Here is a 20,867-nt window from a genome sequence, read left to right on the forward strand (position 1 = left end):
TTAATTAAATCTCCTTTCTGTCATTTTCACACGTCAGTCTCATCTTCATGTGTCAGTTTGAAGATTGTCAGGTGAATAAGTGGAAGCTAAATACCGTGACTGAATAATGACTTTAATGATGGGGTGAAATTTCCTGATTTAGCAACTCAACCTGGATGGTATGTGCAGAACGAAAGACTGTCCAAGCCAGTGATACGGTTTTGAATCATTCTGTGTCATTAAATTATTTAATGACACAAATGAGATGCAATTATCTCATCTCATCACCTGTCAAGCATGACACTGTAAATCAAAACTGGCACAAGGTGTTACGAGAGGATATATATATATATATATATATATATATATATATATATATATATATATATATGAGAGTGATTCCACGCTTATGGGTACTGAAATGGGGACATGAACTTATTCACCTAAAACCATTTCTTTTTTTACCATCAGGTCACAAAACATGTAATTTTTAATGAATGATAAATGTTAAATGTTAAAAGATAACTTTAATTTTCTGAGATGTAATAAAAACATATTTATATGCCAAAGTCAAGCCTATGAGTTCCAAAATGATGTCTGTTCCATTACTTCTGTTACGATTGTCCATCTCGCGTCTGTTACAAATTAATTACGATCTAGCTCTATACCATGTTAATCTTATTGAAAGAATGTGTATGTTTATTCTACTACACATGTTTATTAATTATATTTGCTAAAACATCACCTTCCTATGTTTCAAAAAGTAATTCTACATTGTTAAAATTGAGAATCTATATGTCCACAACACTTCTGTTACGTTCTGACTTTGGCATATAAATATGTTTTTATTACATCTCAGAAAATGAAAGTTATCTTTTAACATATCATTCATTAAAGATTACATGTTTTGTTACCTGATGGTAAAAAAAGAAATGGTTTTAGGTGAATTTTTAAAAATAAGTTCATGTCCCCATTTCAGTACCCATAAGCGTGGAATCACTCTCTATATATAAAACGGGCGATTGCTCTAAGACAGTGGTCACCAACCTTTTTATGCCCGAGATCCCTAACCTCTGCCTAGATGGCAAGCAAGATCTACCCCTTGAAGCGTTGACAGAAAAAGAAATCCAGACTAGACTGTTTCAAGTTGAGTCTTTTTATTTAGCCTAATTTTAACTGAATAAGATTTAAGACCCTGGTCCAACTTTTTAATTTCTTGTGAGAGCTGACGAAATGACTTAATTTCAGTACAACATACAATGGAAATTAACTATACACAAAAAATATATAGGCCTATATCTGTAGTGAGCAGAATGAATGAACCACCAATGACTCAGATTGTTATTAATATCAACTAATAATATTGTAATGAGAAAGCTGAACTGTTAACATCAGTTGCACTGTCTTGTTTGTATTGTAACACTCATCTCATCTCATTATCTCTAGCCGCTTTATCCTGTTCTACAGGGTCGCAGGCGAGCTGGAGCCTATCCCAGCTGACTACGGGTGAAAGGCGGGGTACACCCTGGACAAGTCGCCAGGTCATCACAGGGCTGACACATAGACACAGACAACCATTCACACTCACATTCACACCTACGCTCAATTTAGAGTCACCAGTTAACCTAACCTGCATGTCTTTGGACTGTGGGGGAAACCGGAGCACCCGGAGGAAACCCACGCGGACACGGGGAGAACATGCAAACTCTGCACAGAAAGGCCCTCGCCGGCCCCGGGGCTCGAACCCAGGACCTTCTTGCTGTGAGGCGACAGCGCTAACCACTACACCACCATGCCACCCTATTGTAACACTAAATTAATTAATTTCACAGCAACATAAAATGGAAATTGTCAACTGAAATCACAACACAACAGTGATATATCACAAATTGTAACTTAAGTGACAAAATGACAACTTCAATTCAACATGAACTGATTTTCTTTAACCATACATACACAATAAAGACAAATATGAACTTGCGGTGATGCTACTACCAATGACTGCTGTCATGCTACAGAGGTTACAGTTCATCACGCAACTCAAGTCAATGTGATGGCTGTGACTGAACATGGTCAGTGAGTGCCTTATAGTTCGGTTCATATCACGTATCATATTACGGCAGGAACAAGCAGTAGTAACATCCATGACCTTACGCTTAAAGCTCGACAAAGGAAAAACTTGACAGCAATTTGTTAGCATTTGTTAGCGGCTACAGTCGGTACTCGGCACGTTAAAAGTGGGTCAGCGTTGTAACAACATAACGTTACTGTACAAGCAATGCTTATTTAACAGTAACAAACTTGAGCCCTATATGTTGAAATTCCTCTCTTATTCGTTCGTTAATTTATCACACAGCGGACACGAGTGGGCGGGGGATGTGTTTGATTAAGTCTCCTGATTGGCTGGTGATAGATTGGTGGGCGGGGGATGCGTTTGATTAAGTCTCCTGATTGGCTGGTGATAGATTGGTGTCATTATAGTGCGTCGGAGCGGTTCATGCCAGGCTCGAGTCCGATCCACCACTCCGCGGAAACACTTCAAGAGCTACAGTAACACTGACAGCCAGGTTATATCCTCACGGTTTTATAGGCAATATCATGCTTCCTTTTGTAAAGGGGTGGCAGAAATTAAACGGGGGCGGGAATCACAGAAAGGGGGGTGGCCCGCACCTCTAAAACCCCTCGTGGAGAACCCTGAACTGTATTGCGAGGCTATCACCATGGTGGCGACGCTCAGAGACGTAAGACGTAAGCAGCAGGAGTTAAAAAAAAGAACCCTGCGACACAGAGGGGGAAAGCTGGTGTCGTAGTGGGCCTATCGGAAGACGTAATATGAACGCCAATCAGATACACTGCAGTGTATTTCTGTATAATCTTACAGTTTCTTTCCTCATCCCCCTAGATCGACTGGGAAAGCCTCCGAGATCGACCAGTCAATCGCGATCGACGGGTTGGTGACCTCTGCTCTAAGACAACGAGGGAGGCTCAGCCTCCTCTAAAAATTCTGGATCTGAAATAGCAATGTTATAAGTTATAACATTGCTATTTCAGATCCAGAATCATAGAAATATATGTGCTCAACCCAACTACAGTGCGAAATCATTCCGTTTATAACTTTAATGTGTGTGTGAGTTTTTCCCCCTCGTGACAGCGCGATGCAGCCCAGCCTCAGTGGACTTCAATGGCATTTGGGAGCTCTGCGCTTTTCAATCTCAAAATGCAAGACGGTTATTGGACAAATACTGCGAAAATGCCCACCCACGGACTCCCACGGACTCCCAGCCTCAGTGGACTTCAATGGCATTTGGGAGCTCTGCGCTTTTCAATCTCAAAATGCAAGACGGTTATTGGACAAATACCGCGAAAATGCCCGCCTACGGACTCCCAGCCTCACATGGGAGGGACATGGCAATGCTTTCCGGAGGAGACTGGTGATTGGTGAAAGCGGCCGGATATTTTCTTTGATTGACAGCTCGTTTCAACTATAGACAGGCAGCGGTGAATCTCAGTTCAGTCCCATGCGGATTCTCAAGTGCTGTGGTGTATTGTAAGAGATCAGCTTACATTTCGATTTCATTCATTACATACGGTTTCTACCAGCTTTTTTAGTTTGTATATATTATCATTGTAAATAAAGTGTAAATATAGTGTTGTCAAGTTTGCTATCTTAGTTCCAGAAATTTTGTTTATTTGAGTGACTGAACTTGAACTTGAGGGGGCTAGTCAGCTAGCAAGAAAGCTGCGCACGGACGCCAAGCATTGCTGATTTAATTCTGGCGAAGCCATTTGCCGGTCTTCCTTTCGAGGAAAAAATTAAAATTAAAGAGCAGGGTAGACCAACGCCTCAAATTGACTTGGTGAAAAAGGTCGGGAATAATACTCGTTCCTTTCAGCTCTCCTGGTACGAGAAAGTGAATTGGCTAACAGCAAGTGACCCACATCAACAACAGTAAATAGGCTACTTTAGTAATATGTCATGGATGGACCAAAAATATAGAATCTATTTATAATGTTTATGCTGAGTATATTATATTGGAATATATATTTCTCTGGATATGAATTAAACACAGCTACAATTTGGAAAACATTTTTAAACAAAAACACAGCCGAGAACATTTCACACTACAGACCTGGATTAAAAGTGAAGGGTTATCAAAATTGTCAATAAAACATTTCTCAGTCAAAATAAGTAAAATATCACTGAATGAAATAATATTATTTGAATATTTGAAATGAATAAGTAAAGTGTCATTGAATGAAATGTGTGGCACCCAGCTCTACTGCTGAGGTTCCTGACAAAGAGCTGCTTTCAATAATGATCAATTTTTAAACAACATGCCACAATTTTAAAATATAAAATGTTAAAATATACCCCTCCCCCCCAACACCACCATCATGTATATTGGACAGTAGGCTAATGGGCCAAAAGAACCTGTTATTTCACAGTTTGTGACCCTGCCAACAATCAGCCAGATCAGAGGCAAGAGTATGGGCAAAATTGATGTTTTTTCTTTTAAAATCTGGAAATGTCGTAACCGACCAGCATCCCCTGTTTGAAAGACTACCAGCCGCCACTGATATATATCAGGGCTTTACATGAACTTTTTTGCTCACCGGCCACTGTGGCTAGTGGTTTTCCCGAGTCACTAGCTATTCAGCCTGTTCATTAGCCACAATTTTGTTGCCAGGAAATCGCAGTTTTTTATTCACCATGATGCGTTAAAGTTCGGAAGATCTAGATTTAATTATGAATGGCAGCGTATAATGTATCTCAGTGCTGTTAAGGTCGCTCCCTATATGAAAACATGCAACCAATTCAGACAGAAATATAAACAGAGTATTCTGTTTATTGAACTCAAATTCAAGCCCCTTAAAATATGAAATATCGTATAATATGAAAAATAACATTCAGTACAACTGAACTGATTCTAATATTAAAAGTCCAATTCAAAACATTTATCATTGAAAAACATTTGATGTTTTGATATGCAAGTATTATGTGTATTATCAAGTATTATTATGTATATTATGTATTATCTATTAATAGTGTGTGTGTGTGTGTGTGTGTGTGTGTGTGTGTGTGTGTGTGTGTGTGTGTGTGAACATGTGTCGAGAGAGACATTAAATGTCCTCATTACATTCATCATCAGATGAGTCTGAATGGTCCATGAAAAATGGTCTTCGTGACCTGAGGCTTCCAGCAGGCCATAAGTTGATAGCTGGGGTGGATCAACTTCTTTCCAGTCGCGTGAACGTTTCTAAACAGCAGCTCCATCCTCTCCAGCTCAGCCGACTTCGTGACAGCCAGGGACTGAAAGCAATGCTGTCCTGTAGCGAACCAGCCGTCTTCACCGGTTTTGATGTTATAGTACCGATGTGTGCATTTGACTTTTCGTGGTCCTTTATAGTTTCGAGTTTAAAATTACTGGTGCCTGTCTTTGCCAGACTTTCTACAGTATTCGCAGTACATGGTATTTTCGGTTTTGCTATGAATTAGCCAATCTCACCCGAACTTCCATTTGTCATTGAACTGTCTGATCTTCCTATTCGCGTCTTGTTCATCTCCATGGCCGCAGCCAGCTCTGAGGCCCCCGTGGTCCGGCCCTCGGTCATTTTTAAGGGCTGAAAATACATTTGTACGCTAAATATTCAACTACATAAAAAAATAATGAATAACATTAAAATGTCTCCGTAAAAAGTGCATTGTTAATGATGTTAAATGTTGATTCTGTCTCTGTTTGGTGCGTGTGGCTCTGAGACCAAGAACACAAAAGCGAATGAGTGCACGCATATCTCAGGGGAGGAACGCAGTGCAGGAGACACAGGGTTTCCATGCTAACCATCAGCGCACTTTCATGAAGCTGTTAAATTTACATTTTCGAACTTCGTCGTCAGCTGGGATAGGCTCCAGCTTGCCTGCGACCCTGTAGAACAGGATAAAGTGGCTAGAGATAATGAGATGAGATGAGATTAAAAAATAAATATATTATTTTCCAGCTTAAGGTCAGTCCGTATCGTGAAATACCGTGACCTCGGCCCAGAGGCCTCGGTCAGTATTTTCAAGACCTCGGTCACGGTATTTCATGATACGGACCCCCCCAGCTAGTAAATAATATACACACACACACGACGGGGAAACCGGAGGAAACCCACGTGGACACGGGGAGAACATGCAAACTCCGCACAGAAAGGCTCTCGCCGGCCACAGGGCTCGAACCCGGACCTTCTTGCTGTGAGGCGAGAGCGCTAACCACTACACCACCGTGCCGCCCCCACTGATTTTATCTGAGACGTTAATGAACGTTCTAAACAATTCTAACATGTTGTCAGAATGTTTATGCAGGTGCTCATGGGAGTTGTAGGCGCGTAATATTACATTGCAATGCGTTTATTATATCAGATGCCTTCAGAGAAAACTACAATTCAAATATATTGTCATACCACAGAATAACCCACCCGCCAAAGTGGCTAGTGGGACTAAAGTCATTACCCGCCAAAGCCAAATTTTACCCGCATTTGGCAGGTGGGCAGGTGCTAATGTAAAGCCCTGATATATATATATACAGTACCTACTGTGCAAAAGTCTAAGGCACATGTAAAGAAATGCTGTCGACCAAAAATGGCTTAAAAATAATGAAATGTTTCAGCATTAAAAAAATACTATAAACAGTAATCAGTAAGCCGTAATAAATGAAACAAAGTCAGCATTTGGTGCGAGACGACCCTTTGCTTTAGTCTCAGGTCCAGTGAGTGCAGTTTTATGCGGAAATGAGCTGTAGGTTTTACTGAGCATCTTACAGAACCGGGCGGCACAGTGGTGTAGTGGTTAGCGCTGTCGCCTCACAGCAAGAAGGTCTGGGTTCGAGCCCCGTGGCCGGCGAGGGCCTTTCTGTGCGGAGTTTGCATGTTCTCCCCGTGTCCGCGTGGGTTTCCTCCGGGTGCTCCGGTTTCCCCCACAGTCCAAAGACATGCAGGTTAGGTTAACTGGTGACTCTAAATTGAGCGTAGGTGTGAATGTGAGTGTGAATGGTTGTCTGTGTCTATGTGTCAGCCCTGTGATGACCTGGCGACTTGTCCAGGGTGTACCCCGCCTTTCGCCCGTAGTCAGCTGGGATAGACTCCAGCTTGCCTGCGACCCTGTAGAACAGGATAAAGCAGCTACAGATAATGAGATGAGATGTAGAAGTCATAAAATAGAAATCTATAACAAAGTTTGTATGAAGGAAAAAAAAGGGGCGGGGAGACTTTTGCACAGGACTGTATATATTATTGCTCCCTCCCTTGTAAAGTTTAGTAAAAAGGATTAGAAAAAAATCCACCTTTTGGTGAAATCGATTCATCTCACACTGAAAAAATGAGAAAAATCCGACCCTTAATTGAAATAAATTTATTCAGAGAAAAACAAATCCTTCATTAAGAGCTCATTATTTTGAACTAAAGCACGCGCCCCATTAAACTGTCAGGATTTTGATCATGATGTTGATACCACATGGCTTGGTGGAGGTATACACTCTACCGAGTGCCCTTCTAATTATCCCCCGCCCAAACGAAGTCTGGTGGGGGATATAGAAACGGGTTCCGGCCGGCTGTCCAGCTGGTCACGTTTTCGTTTCCAGGCCATAGCTTTAAAACTACTGAAGATATCTTTGTGAAACTTTGTATACATATCAAGCAACATGTGAACTGGTGCCTTTTGCTATTTTGGATTTTCCAAAAAAAAAAAAAAGATTTTTCAAATTTTTACAGAAAAAATAGATTTTGATTTAGTTTCTAAGAGCAATGTTGGTTTCCGGAGCATATATCCAAAACTATTGATGATACGGATTTGAAACTTCGTATCCATGTTAACAAGGTGATGTAGATGTGCCTTTTCATACTAAGAAATTTGAGAAATGTTAATTTTTCATGTTTCCATAGAAACAATTTCAGGCTTAGTCTCTCAGGTTAGTCTTAGGGGTAGGTTTTGTTTCCAGAGCAGAACTTGAAAATTGTGAGTGGTATGGTTTTGAAAGTTGGTATATGTGTTGATTAAGTAATGTATACGTGCCTTTTGATACCATGAAATGTGAGAAATGTTAATTTTCAGCTCATCTGGACCAAAGGTCCGGTGGGTTTATGCCATGGGCTGCTGAGGTCAGTGTAAAGACGTAGGGTTGGCTTCCTGCAGCACAACTTGAAAAATGTGACAAATAATATCTTGAAACTTGGTATATAGTTGGTGTATAGGGCGGGGGATATAGATGACTCCGTCTTCTTGTTATATTTGCTTTGATTGCAGAGATCGTGGTTATTTTTTGGAAATAAAGAGGTGAAAAATATAATTATGGGGAAATTTTCATCTATGATCCATTCAAACTCTGAAATATGTATTTAAATGATCAAAAATATCTCCCACTTATTTTCAAATACCCAAGTGCACATTGAATAATTTAATCTTTAATGACAAAATTCTCTTAAAGAGAAAAAAAAAACTAAAAATGGAAAATAAAATGTTCTAAGACGTAATCACACGGCATCAGGATAACATGGAAACTATTTCAGATACCACCATCATCACCACACCTTTGTTTGTGAGTTTCTACCGGATCGCTGAGACTCACACCCTAGATAGATAGATAGATAGATAGATAGATAGATAGATAGATAGATAGATAGATAGATAGATAGATAGATAGATAGATAGATTTATTGATTTATTGATTATCATTGACCTGTGCATTCAGAATGAAATTTCGTCCTACTGGCTTACATCAATGTAACTGCTGCATATAACTATTGCACATAATTTGCTAACCAAAAATATAAAATTTTACCATTAGACACTTTAAATTAAAAAAATCTATAAATCAAATATATTAACTGTGCTACATATATTAAATATCCATCCATCCATCCATCCATCCATTATCCGTAGCCATTTATCCTGTGCAGGGTCACAGGCGAGCTGGAGCCTATCCCAGCTGACTACGGGCGAAAGGCGGGGTACACCCTGGACAAGTCGCCAGGTCATCACAGGGCTGACACATAGACACAGACAACCATTCACACTCACATTCACACCTACGCTCAATTTAGAGTCACCAGTTAACCTAACCTGCATGTCTTTGGACTGTGGGGGAAACCGGAGCACCCGGAGGAAACCCACGTGGACACGGGGAGAACATGCAAACTCCGCACAGAAAGTTCCTCATTGTCTGCTGGGCTCAAACCTAGAACCTTCTTGCTGTGAGGCGACAGTGCTAACCGCTACACCACTGTGCCGCCCCTGGAACAGGAGATATTGGGGAGAAAAGAAACCTTTATATTCTTTTAGCTATTTCTGTTTCTTTGAAATACTTGATAACAAAGTGATATATCTGACTTGATGCGTGCTGCCATTTTGTTTTTCTCTACTCATGGTATATGAGCTGATATCCTAGTAGTAGAGTAGCCAATCAGAGCATGCGATTGCTCATATCCAGTGCATGTGGATAGAATACTAACATTTACACCACAGCACTGCTGAATTCTGATAACCACTACACCACCATATATTAAATATCTCATCTCATCTCATTATCTGTAGCCGCTTTATCCTGTTCTACAGGGTCGCAGGCAAGCTGGAGCCTATCCCAGCTGACTATGGGCGAAAGGCGGGGTACACCCTGGACAAGTCGCCAGGTCATCACAGGGCTGACACATAGACACAGACAACCATTCACACTCACATTCACACCTACGCTCAATTTAGAGTCACCAGTTAACCTAACCTGCATGTCTTTGGACTGTGGGGGAAACCGGAGCACCCGGAGGAAACCCACGCGGACACGGGGAGAACATGCAAACTCCACACAGAAAGGCCCTCGCCGACCACGGGGCTCGAACCCAGGACCTTCTTGCTGTGAGGCGACAGCGCTAACCACTACACCACCATGCCGCCCTATATTAAATATATAAAACAATAAAGGATTTATAGCAGCATGTAGGATATTGCACATATTCCAGATAGTGAGGTTCTTGTCCAGATATATATAGTAGGAGATTATTTAGAGTTCAGGAGTCTGATGGCTTGGTGGAAATTGTCTCATCATTGTGAAAGACGCCAGATGATATGAAAGACACGAATCTATCGCACCACATTCCAGCTCCTCCTCGCAGAGCAGAACTGGAAATGACACGCTTTTGAAGTCTTCACATGGACAGAGTGGACGCTGAGGAACCTGATTGTTTTGACTCCGAGCAAAACAAGGCCTCTCATTCCTCCTCAGCTTTTAGCAGAAAATGTTTTGCTTGTTGCTCACAGGGAGGCTGTGCAGAATCTCATTTCGTTTTCGTTTCTTCTACACGACTTCATTTGTTTTCGTATCTCGTGGAAGATTAATAGGCCTAATTCTCATTCATCTCGCCTCACGAGTGCAGACCTGCTGCAGATGGACCAAAACATTCTAATTTAATTTCCGGATCTGAAATCGTATTTATATCTGATTCATCCGTCACCCTCCCACCCCCTTCCGCTCCCTCGACGCCCTCCGCGATGACTCACAGCACGGTATCGGACGAGCATGCTAACACAAGCTAAATAACAGTGGTAATGTGGCTCGACTCATGCGCAACCAACTCAAATCTGATTACACAAATGGAAAATTATCACCATCAGCCAATCCCCTCGAGGCATTTCACATAATTACATTTTATTTGTACAATTGTTATGGCTTGTGATGAATGATTTAGGCAAAAAATCGTGAATCTCCCCGATGTGGGATGAATAAAGTGAATCTAAAATGAGGTTAACTGTTAAATGTTAACACTAAAACACTTAGAAAACATGTCACGCTAGATGCAGCTACACACACACACACACACACACACACACACACACACACACAATCTCACCGGTTACTCTAATATGAACTCGTTCTTGCTGTTGATTCTAAGATCCCTGTTCTTGGCTGCAGGAGTGGAACCCAATGCGTTCTTCTGTTTTCTGTTGCATGCTGAGATGCTTTTCTGCTCACCGCGGTTGTACAGAGTGATTATATGAGTTACTATATCCTTCCTGGCAGCTCGAACTTCTCAATCTGTCCATTTCCCTCTGACCTCTCTCATCAACAAGGCGTTTGTTTCCACCCACAGAACTGTCCCTCACTCAACTCACTAGATGTTTTTTTCATTTTTCACACCATTCTATCTGTGTAAACTCTAGAGACTGTTGTTGTGTGAAAACCCCAGGAAGGAGATCAGCAGTTCGTGAAATACTCAAACCAAAAATACTCAGCTGACTCAAACCAACACCCATACCACAGTGAAGGAAAGCCACACTTTAAGATCATGATTTTTCCCATTTTGATGTTTGAACATTGTGAAAATTAATGAACTGAAGCTCTTGATTTGTATCTGCATGATTTGATGCATCAAGGGATCAGATGATTAGAGAACTGCAGAAAACAGAACAGCGGATGGATGGATGGATGGATGGATGGATGGGTGTTCTAATAAATTGCAGGTACACATCAAGAGGTTCAGATCATGTTCACATCGAACATTAGAAAGGCCGATCGTGCTGGTTCTCTGACCTTCAGGAGTGGAACCCGGTGTGGTCTTCTGCTTTTGCAGGACCTTAAGTGTTAGACATGTTGTGTATTCTGAGATGCTTTTCTGCTCACCCAGTTTGTACAGAGTGGTTATCAGCTCATCCGGCCGACAGGTGATGAGTTTATGCCATCATGTATTGTGTTGTCCGGCATCATCCACATTTCATGAAAATCTCTTCTTCTGTCTCAGTTCTTCACTGATTTTTATTCTTTTTGGCAGGAAGGTAGGTCTGCCTGGGGTGCATGTAGCTTCTAACCAAATTTGCATAATTGCATGTAATAATGAAGATATGGAGTAATTAAAGGGGAACTGAAGGCACATTTTTTATTATCAGAATTCTATTTCTCATTTTATTAAATATAGGAATGCATTTTTGATCGCTATTTTGTCGCTGCTATAGCAAGTTGTGAGTGTTTGAAATACGCTCTGTAATATGTCAGTCCATATGTCAAAGCGATGGCCGTAAACAAGATGCGTTGAGACCTGTGCGAGACATCGTAGGCCGGAAGTAAAACGTACAGCGGAAATCAAAGCGACCGACATCTGCCAACATTGTCAAAAGACGCGCGCGTCCTCTTTCGAATGCTGATGTAATCAAGCCGGAAGTTTTGTTTGTTTTGATAGCAATCAGGAAAGTTTGAAAAAAGTAGGCAGTAATCGTCATTTAAACTCGTTTTTGTGCAATATTTCGTTTGGAAAACAGTTTTCAAAATGGCGGCACTGACACCTGGCTGACACTTCACGTTTCGAAGTCTCGCACAAGTCTCGTGAAGATCGCGTGGATAAGTGACGCCTGCCGTGGACCAAACGAACTAAATTCAACACGGCTAAAAACCGACGAGGCCGATAAGTCTCATCTCATCTCATTATCTCTAGCCGCTTTATCCTTCTACAGGGTCGCAGGCAAGCTGGAGCCTATCCCAGCTGACTACGGGTGAAAGGCGGGGTACACCCTGGACAAGTCGCCAGGTCATCACAGGGCTGACACATAGACACAGACAACCATTCACACTCACATTCACACCTACGCTCAATTTAGAGTCACCAGTTAACCTAACCTGCATGTCTTTGGACTGTGGGGGAAACCGGAGCACCCGGAGGAAACCCACGCGGACACGGGGAGAACATGCAAACTCCACACAGAAAGGCCCTCGCCGGCCCCGGGGCTCGAACCCAGGACCTTCTTGCTGTGAGGCGACAGCGCTAACCACTACACCACCGTGCCGCCCCAGGCCGATAAGTATAATATTTAATTGCAATTAGTTGCCAATACGAGTCACGATATAAGGTTACTAAAACCAAAAACGTAATTGAATAACACGTTAATTAAGAGATAAAGCAAGTTTAAAAATGACTTCAGTTCCCCTTTAATCAATCCCTAATGAGCAGTTTCCACACAAATCACTTCTTCTCCCTCAATTCATCAGCGATTTTGATTCTTTCTGGTATGAAGGAAGATTTGCTTCATTATGATTATTAATAGCCCTGTGATGACCTGGCGACTTGTCCAGGGTGTACCCCGCCTCTCGCCTGTAGTCAGCTGGGATAGGCTCCAGCTTGCCTGCGACCCTGTAGAACAGGATAAAGCGGCTAGAGATAATGAGATGAGATGAGATGAGATGATTATTAATGAAGTTATGGACTAATTAATCCTTAATGCCTTCAGCAGTTCAACAAAAATCACTTCTTCTTGGTCAGTTTCTCACCCTTTTGGATTCTTTCTGGTAAATAGGTCGGTATTCCTAGGGTGGATATCGCTTCTATATATAGCTCGTATATACCGTAGTGTATGTAGCTTGCAACATTTATTGGCCCACTTTAGATCTAGACGGAACCGGAGTGAACTACGCCGTCACTGACGTTCTCCTTTACGCCAGTCTGTCCATTCTGTAGAAACTCCAGACACTGTTCCCAGGAGATCAGCACGCTGTGATCAGAGATCACATTTTCCCCTGTGTTTTTTTTTTTTTCCTCCAAATGTTTGATGTTAACTTTAACCTGTATCTGTGTGAAAGCTTATGTTTAGGACAGTAAAAAAAAAAAGTAAGCAGGTAATTCTTAGCGCATTTAGCATAAAGGACTCGCTAAATAAATTTGATCATGTATACTTTTACATAATTTGAGCATATTAGCAAAGTTAGCAAGTTTGTTCCTTGCGAACTTCTATGATAGTTTTTACAGGATATAAATGTCCTTCATGATGAAAGATTCGCATCGAAAATGACATGAAACAGCTAAGCTGCTTAGCACAAGCACTTGCTCAGTGCTGTAGAGGAAATATGAACATTGATATTTATCTTTTTTTTTTCGGTAATGAGGTGACGTGGGGGGCGGCACGGTGGTGTAGTGGTTAGCGCTGTCGCCTCACAGCAAGAAGGTCCTGGGTTCGAGCCCCGTGGCCGGCGAGGGCCTTTCTGTGCGGAGTTTCCATGTTCTCCCCGTGTCCGCGTGGGTTTCCTCCGGGTGCTCCGGTTTCCCCCACAGTCCAAAGACATGCAGGTTAGGTTAACTGGTGACTCTAAATTGAGCGTAGGTGTGAATGTGAGTGTGAATGGTTGTCTGTGTCTATGTGTCAGCCCTGTGATGACCTGGCGACTTGTCCAGGGTGTACCCCGCCTTTCGCCCGTAGTCAGCTGGGATAGGCTCCAGCTTGCCTGCGACCCTGTAGAAGGATAAAGCGGCTACAGATAATGAGATGAGATGAGATGAGATGAGGTGACGTGAACAGAATGACGTGTGTGTAAAGTGTATATAAAATATATTCATGAACCGTGTGTGTGTGTTGTAGAATGCTACACGGTGAACGGCGAGGACTACCGAGGTCAGCAGAACCACACAAGTCTCCACGGAGGGAAGCCGTGTCTGTTTTGGAACGAAACCTTCCAGCATCCGTATAACACACTGAAATATCCGAATGGAGAAGGAGGACTGGGAGTGCACAACTTCTGCAGGTCAGCGTTACATCGACTACATTAGCAGACGCTCTTATCCACAGCGATGTACAACACACCCAGAGCAGCCTGGGGGGGCCGGTGGGGGGGCAGGTGCTTTGCTCAAGGGCACTTCAGCCATTCCTGCTGGTCCAGGGAATCGAACCGGTAACCTTATGGTCCCAAAGCTCGAACCATTAGGCCATGGATGCCCCTAGTGCACAAATCACTCCGGGACGATATGACGTAGGCGAGATGCTTCATTACACAGTGTTCAGTTAATTCTCTATTTATTTATTTATTTATTTATTGAATCTTGAGGAACATATCTGTCGTTCTCACACTTTCAGTCTTTCAGTGTGTGTTTTATTTATATTATTTATTCATCTCTCTCTTTCTGTCTTTCATCCTGCCTGTATCTGTCTCTCTGTATCTGTCCACATCTGTCTTCACCATCACTCGATCTTATTCCTTCTCTTCTTTCATCACTCTCTCTGTGTATCTGTCTTTCAGTTGACTTCTTTCTCTCTACGTCTTTCTGTCTGTCTTTCTTGCTTCTGTTTTTCCCTTGTCTTCCCTTGTCCTCTCGCTCTCTCTGCGCCTTTCATGCCAGCTATCTGTTTTTCACCTTACTTCCTCTCATTTTGTTTTTCACACCATCTTTTGTTTTTCACTCCAGCTTACATTTTTCTCTTTCACTTCTCTTTCACTTCCTTGTTTTCTCAACATCTTTCTCTCTCTTGCATCTGTTTTTCCCCTTGTCCTCTCTCTCTCTCTCTCTCTGCCTTTCATGCCATCTGTCTGTTTGTTTTTCTTTCACTTTATTTTCCTGTCTCTTATTTATTTTTTTGTTTTTCCACACCATCTGTTGTTTTCTTTCACTCCATCTCGTTTTTTTTTCTCTCCCACTTCTTTCTTTCACTCCCTCGTTTTGTCACTATGTTTACGGTTTCTGTCTGATTTCTGTCTGCTTCTTTCACTATATCTTGTTTTTTCCTCTCTCTCTTTCTCTGTTTTCTGTCGCTCTTGTTTTCATTTTTCTCGTCATCTGTTACTCTCTCACGCATTCTGTCTGTTCTCCCTCTCACACTTTTATCATTCACGCCATCTGTCTGTCTTTTCCTTTACAACTCATCATATTTCTCTCTCTCTCTCTCTCTCTCTCTGGCTTTTTCTGTTTTTCAACATTTGTGTCTTTCGCCATTCTTTCTCTCTCTTTCTCTGTATCTGTCTTGCTTTCTGTCTGTCTTTCATTCCCTCTTACGTTCTTACCATCAAATACTTTTATTCCATATTTTTTGGGGTTTTGTTTTCAGTAGAGTTTTTATTTCATTCTCAGTTGGTTCAGCAACACGCTCCGCCATTTGGTTTTTCTCTACTCATGGTATATGAGCTGATATCCTAGTAGTAGAGTAGCCAATCAGAGCGCGCGGTTGCTCATATCCAGTGAATATGGATAGAATAATCGCCAATATTCAGTTTGCCTTCAGCGAATAATTGCCAAGCCATGTTTCTGTTTTGATGGAAGCTAAAGATAAAGCACTTTATGATTTGACATGGAAATTCCATGTTCAGGAGCGAGATTACGTTTCACTCGTCATTTTGGAGCATTGAGTTTCTCGAGTTGCACTCGGTCGGAGGGAAACTCAGCCGTTCGAGCAGTTTTGATTTGGTTATATGCAAATATTTGTGGAGAAAGTGAGCATTGGAGGCAAAGCGAGAAAGTCAGATTGAGTTCTGAAGAAAATCCAGTGCTGAGTTACAGATCATAAATGTAAATCAGTGATAAAGGTTTATATCGTCAAACCTTCCTACACACTCCTCCTAATCACAGTGTAAAGCTCCATGATTTCATTTTAAATGAATAAAACACTCCGATGTCATGCTGTTATAAGAAAATAATCAACGTCAGATTGCTGTGATGAAGCGTATTTACTGTTACCACTCCAGTGTTGATTATTTCCCGATAACATCACGTCTCAGTGTTTCTCTTGTACAGCATTACAGTGTTTTATTCTTCTTTAGTTCCATTTAATGTGGTGGAACAGACAGGAAAGAAGATTATTCAGTTTTTTAAAGATAATAAAATGAAAAGATCCTACTGAGAAATCAATAAACAACTTCTAACGGATCCCACTGGAGAATTTAACAGCGTTGTGGTTTGATCATCTTTTTATATCTTTGTTTGTCTTGTTTTAATCTCAGTGGGGATCAGTCGAGTTTCACTGAAAAGTTTAGCGACTGAAAATCTTTCATGAAAAACATACATGTAATACGGTTTTAATATATTAAAATATAAATAAATGATTTGCAGCTGAAACAGTAAAAATGCAGAAAACATACAGTATACACTCACTGGTCACTTTATTAGGAACACCCACCCATCCACCTGCTGTTCTGTTTGATGCCGTTCTCTAATCAGCCGATCCCTCGACAGCAGCACCATGCATCAAATCACACAGATACAAATCAAGAGCTTCAGTTAAAGGGGAACTGAAGTCATTTTTAAACTTGCTTTATTTCTTAATTAACGTGTTATTCAATTACGTTTTCGGTTTGAGTAACCTTATATCGTGACTTGTATTGGCAACTAATTGCAATTAAATATTATACTTATCGGCCTATTCGGTTTTTAGCCGTGTTGAATTTAGTTCGTTTGGTCCACGGCAGGCGTCGCTTATCCGCGCGATCTTCACGAGACTTGTGCGAAACCCAACACCCTGAGAACACCATTCCTACAGTGAAGCATGGTGGTGGCGGCATCATGCTGTGGGGATGTTTTTCATCTGCAGGGAAAGGGAAGCTGGTCAGGACTGAAGGAAAGATGGATGGCACTAAATACAGGGCAATTCTGGAGGAAAACCTGTTTGAGTCGGCCAGAGGTTTCAGACTGGGATGAAGGTTCACGTTCCAGCAGGACAACGACCCTAAACATACTGCTAAAGCTACACTGGAGTGGTTTAAAGGGAAGCGTTTAAATGCTTTGGAATGGCCTAATCGAAGCCCAGACCTCAATCCAGTTGAGAATCTGTGGCATAACTTGAAAATTGCTGGACACCAACGCAACCCATCTAACTTGAAGGAGTTGGAGCAGTTTTGCTTTGAGGAATGGGCAAAAATCCCAGTGGCTAGATGTGCTAAGCTAATAGAGACATACCCCAAGATACTTGCAGCTGTAATTATAGCAAAAGGTGACTCTATAAAGTATTGACTTTGGGGGGGTGAATACCTATGCACACTCCAGATTTCTGGTTTTTCATCTTAATTATTGTTTGTGTCACAATAAAAAAACAATGTGCACCTTTAAATTGGTAGGCATCTTGTGTAAATCAAATGGTGCTAACCCCCCAAAAATCCATTTTAATTCCAGCTTGTGATGCAACAAAGCAGGACAAACACCAAGGGGGATGAATACTTTTGCAAGGCACTGTATACAGTTGTGGGTGCAATCAGTTAATTATTGAAATTAAGTGATCAATCTCATTAAATCAGTCTCATTAAATTTTGAAGGTTAATAATTAAAATGAATCAATCCCATTGAATCGTTTACTTTGACTCATTTGAATTGAATCATACCATAGAATCAGTCTCATTTGAAGTGAATCATTTAGTGAATCATTTAGTGAATCATACCATTAATCCTGGATAAATTATGGTATATTTCCAAATTATTACGATCACTTACCATATTACATAACTTATATGCACCTTTTTGAATTCTTCGAGAGATTGGGGACTTTATATTGTTCACACAAATAAACACAGTTTGTTTAATAAATGAATTTATTATAACAAAGATAAAAATAATAAATCAATATATACAAGCAGTGAGGTGTGTATATATATATATATATGTGGTGTGTGTGTGTGTGTGTGTGTGTGTGTGTGTGTGTATGGCCTAGCTTGTTGCTAGCTAAAACAAAAGAATGTTATCTAAATAGAACAAAGGATTAGCTCTGTTGCTAATGTGTGCTTGTGTGTGTGTGGGGGAAGGACTTGACCATGTGTTTAGCCTCGTGTAGCTAACTACACGTGGTGGAGGCCTAGATTAGCCTTGTGTTGCTAGTGTGTGTTTGTGAAAGGCCCTATGGCCTAGCTAAAGTGTGTTTGTTAGGCCTGGTGAGGCCTACTGAGCACGTGTTGCTAAAGACAAAGGGAAGCTGTCTAAAGTGTATCAGGCCTGGTCAGGCCTGTTGAGCACGTGTTTTCTCAGTAACAAAAAGATTCCACACTCATAACATTACCAAACTCACTGAAACCTTGATAAGGTCAAAATGTATGATAAGGAAATTTAAAGTGTTAGTCAGAATAAGAGAGAGAGAAGGAGCATGCACAACCTATCAAACAATTGAGAGAACATAGAACCAAAATAAATCAACACGCTGCGTGTTTTAACAGTGTAACAATAAACCTGGGTTGAGATTCACACTATTTCAAATAAAAGCAAATTCCTAAGACTATCTTAATTATGCCCAAATGCCAAAATCTTACTTAATCCTGCCTTTAGCAAGATATGAAGAACTATTCGCCGGTGTAGTTTCGGGCCTCGCCGTGGGAGCACGTGAGCCGCTCGTGATGGAGGCGTAGAAACTTGCGGGTCCAGCGGAGCACTTGGGTGGTTCCCGTAGAAAGCAGAGGATTCTTGGTCCGAACCTCAGCATTCATGAGGAAAAGTCTCTGATCAGAATAAGATGCACAGCGCTTTTGAGTTAAAAAGGATTCAATCGCTTCTTAACTTTTAACTGCCTGGGCTGCAGTCGTGACGTCACTTCTAATACAAGTAAACCGGTTGTAACTCAGGTTGAGTTTAAAGATCGCGCGACTCTAGAGTTTACCTTTGCCAAGGGTAAGAAAGAAAATCGCGCTGAGTGATGAATCTTGCAAGAAAGAAGACGTCTTTTTGGCGGAGAGCATCTCTTTGGTGCGTCTAGCTTCCTTGAAAACCGGACGCGAGAGACAAAATGGCGGAGCTTCCGCCTGGACTTATACGCGCATGGCGGACTGACGTAGATGATCCCGCCCACGTGTGACGTAGGTCACACAGAAGTTGCCTGGGAATTGTAGTTCTGACACAAGATGGCGACATGATACCTACACAGTGCATATCGCTTGCAACATTTATTGCACATTAAGGTGGCCCACTTTAGATTGTTCCTCCTGGACTAGACGGAGTCGGACTGAGCTACGCCGTCATCGACGATCTTGTATGTTTTGTTTTACTTCGCTGGTATTGGTCCGATACTGTTACTGGGTATCAGGTTGAGCCCATCTCTCGTTTAAAAGAATTTAGTGACCTAAATTTTTAGTCTCGTCTCGTCTCGTCTTCTTCCGCTTTATCCGGGACCGGGTCGCGGAGGCAGCAGTCTAAGCAGGGAAGCCCAAACTTCCCTTTCCCCAGACACCTCGGCCAGCTCCTCGGGAAGAACACCGAGGCGTTCCCAGGCCAGCCGAGAGACATAGTCCCTCCAGCGTGTCCTGGGTCTTCCCCGGGGCCTCCTCCCGGGGGGACATGCCTGGAACACCTCCCCAGGGAGGCGTCCAGGAGGCATCCGAAAAAGATGCCCGAGCCACCTCAGCTGATTCCTCTCGATGTGGAGCAGCAGCGGCTCTACTCCGAGCTCCTCCCGAGTGACTGTGCTTCTCACCCTATCTCTAAGGGAGCGCCCAGCCACCCTGCGAAGGAAACTCATTTCGGCCGCTTGTATCCGCGATCTTGTCCTTTCGGTCATTACCCAAAGCTCATGACCATAGGTGAGAGTCGGAACGTAGATCGACCGGTAAATTGAGAGCTTCGCCTTTTGGCTCAGCTCCTTCTTCACCACAACGGACCGGTAAAGCGACCGCATCACTGCGGAGGCTGCACCGATCCGCCTGTCGATCTCACGCTCCATCCTTCCCTCACTCGTGAACAAGATCCCGAGATACTTAAACTCCTCCACTTGAGGCAGAACTTCTCCACCAACCTGGAGAGGGCAAGCCACCCTTTTCCGGTCGAGAACCATGGCCTCGGACTTGGAGGTGCTGATTCTCATCCCAGCCGCTTCACACTCGACTGCAAACCGCCCCAGTGCATGCTGAAGGTCCTGGTTTGAAGAAGCCAACAGGACAACATCATCCGCAAAAAGCAGAGATGAAATCCTGTGGTTCCCAAACAGGATTCCTTCTGGCCCCTGGCTGCGCCTAGAAATTCTGTCCATAAAAATTATGAACAGAACCGGTGACAAAGGGCAGCCCTGCCGGAGTCCAACATGCACTGGGAACAGGTCTGACTTACTGCCGGCAATGCGAACCAGACTCCTGCTCCGTTCGTACAGGGACCGGACAGCCCTTAGCAAAGAGCCCCGAACCCCATACTCCCGAAGCACCCCCCACAGAATACTACGGGGG

The 20,867-nt window shown here is 42.3% G+C and overlaps 1 protein-coding gene across 2 annotated transcripts in view; it reads left to right on the forward strand.

The window, feature by feature from the left end:
- kremen1 (kringle containing transmembrane protein 1) overlaps positions 1 to 20,867 on the forward strand; it is a 143,671-nt gene that overhangs the window by 63,017 nt on the left and 59,787 nt on the right. For both annotated transcript variants that reach the window (XM_060907472.1, XM_060907474.1), the window contains exon 2: positions 14,339 to 14,501. In XM_060907472.1, the coding sequence (XP_060763455.1) occupies positions 14,339 to 14,501 (163 nt within the window). The remainder of the gene's footprint in view (positions 1 to 14,338; positions 14,502 to 20,867) is intronic.

The sequence above is a fragment of the Neoarius graeffei genome, chromosome 24 (assembly GCF_027579695.1).
Source record: "Neoarius graeffei isolate fNeoGra1 chromosome 24, fNeoGra1.pri, whole genome shotgun sequence".
In the NCBI taxonomy this organism is placed as follows: domain Eukaryota; kingdom Metazoa; phylum Chordata; class Actinopteri; order Siluriformes; family Ariidae; genus Neoarius; species Neoarius graeffei.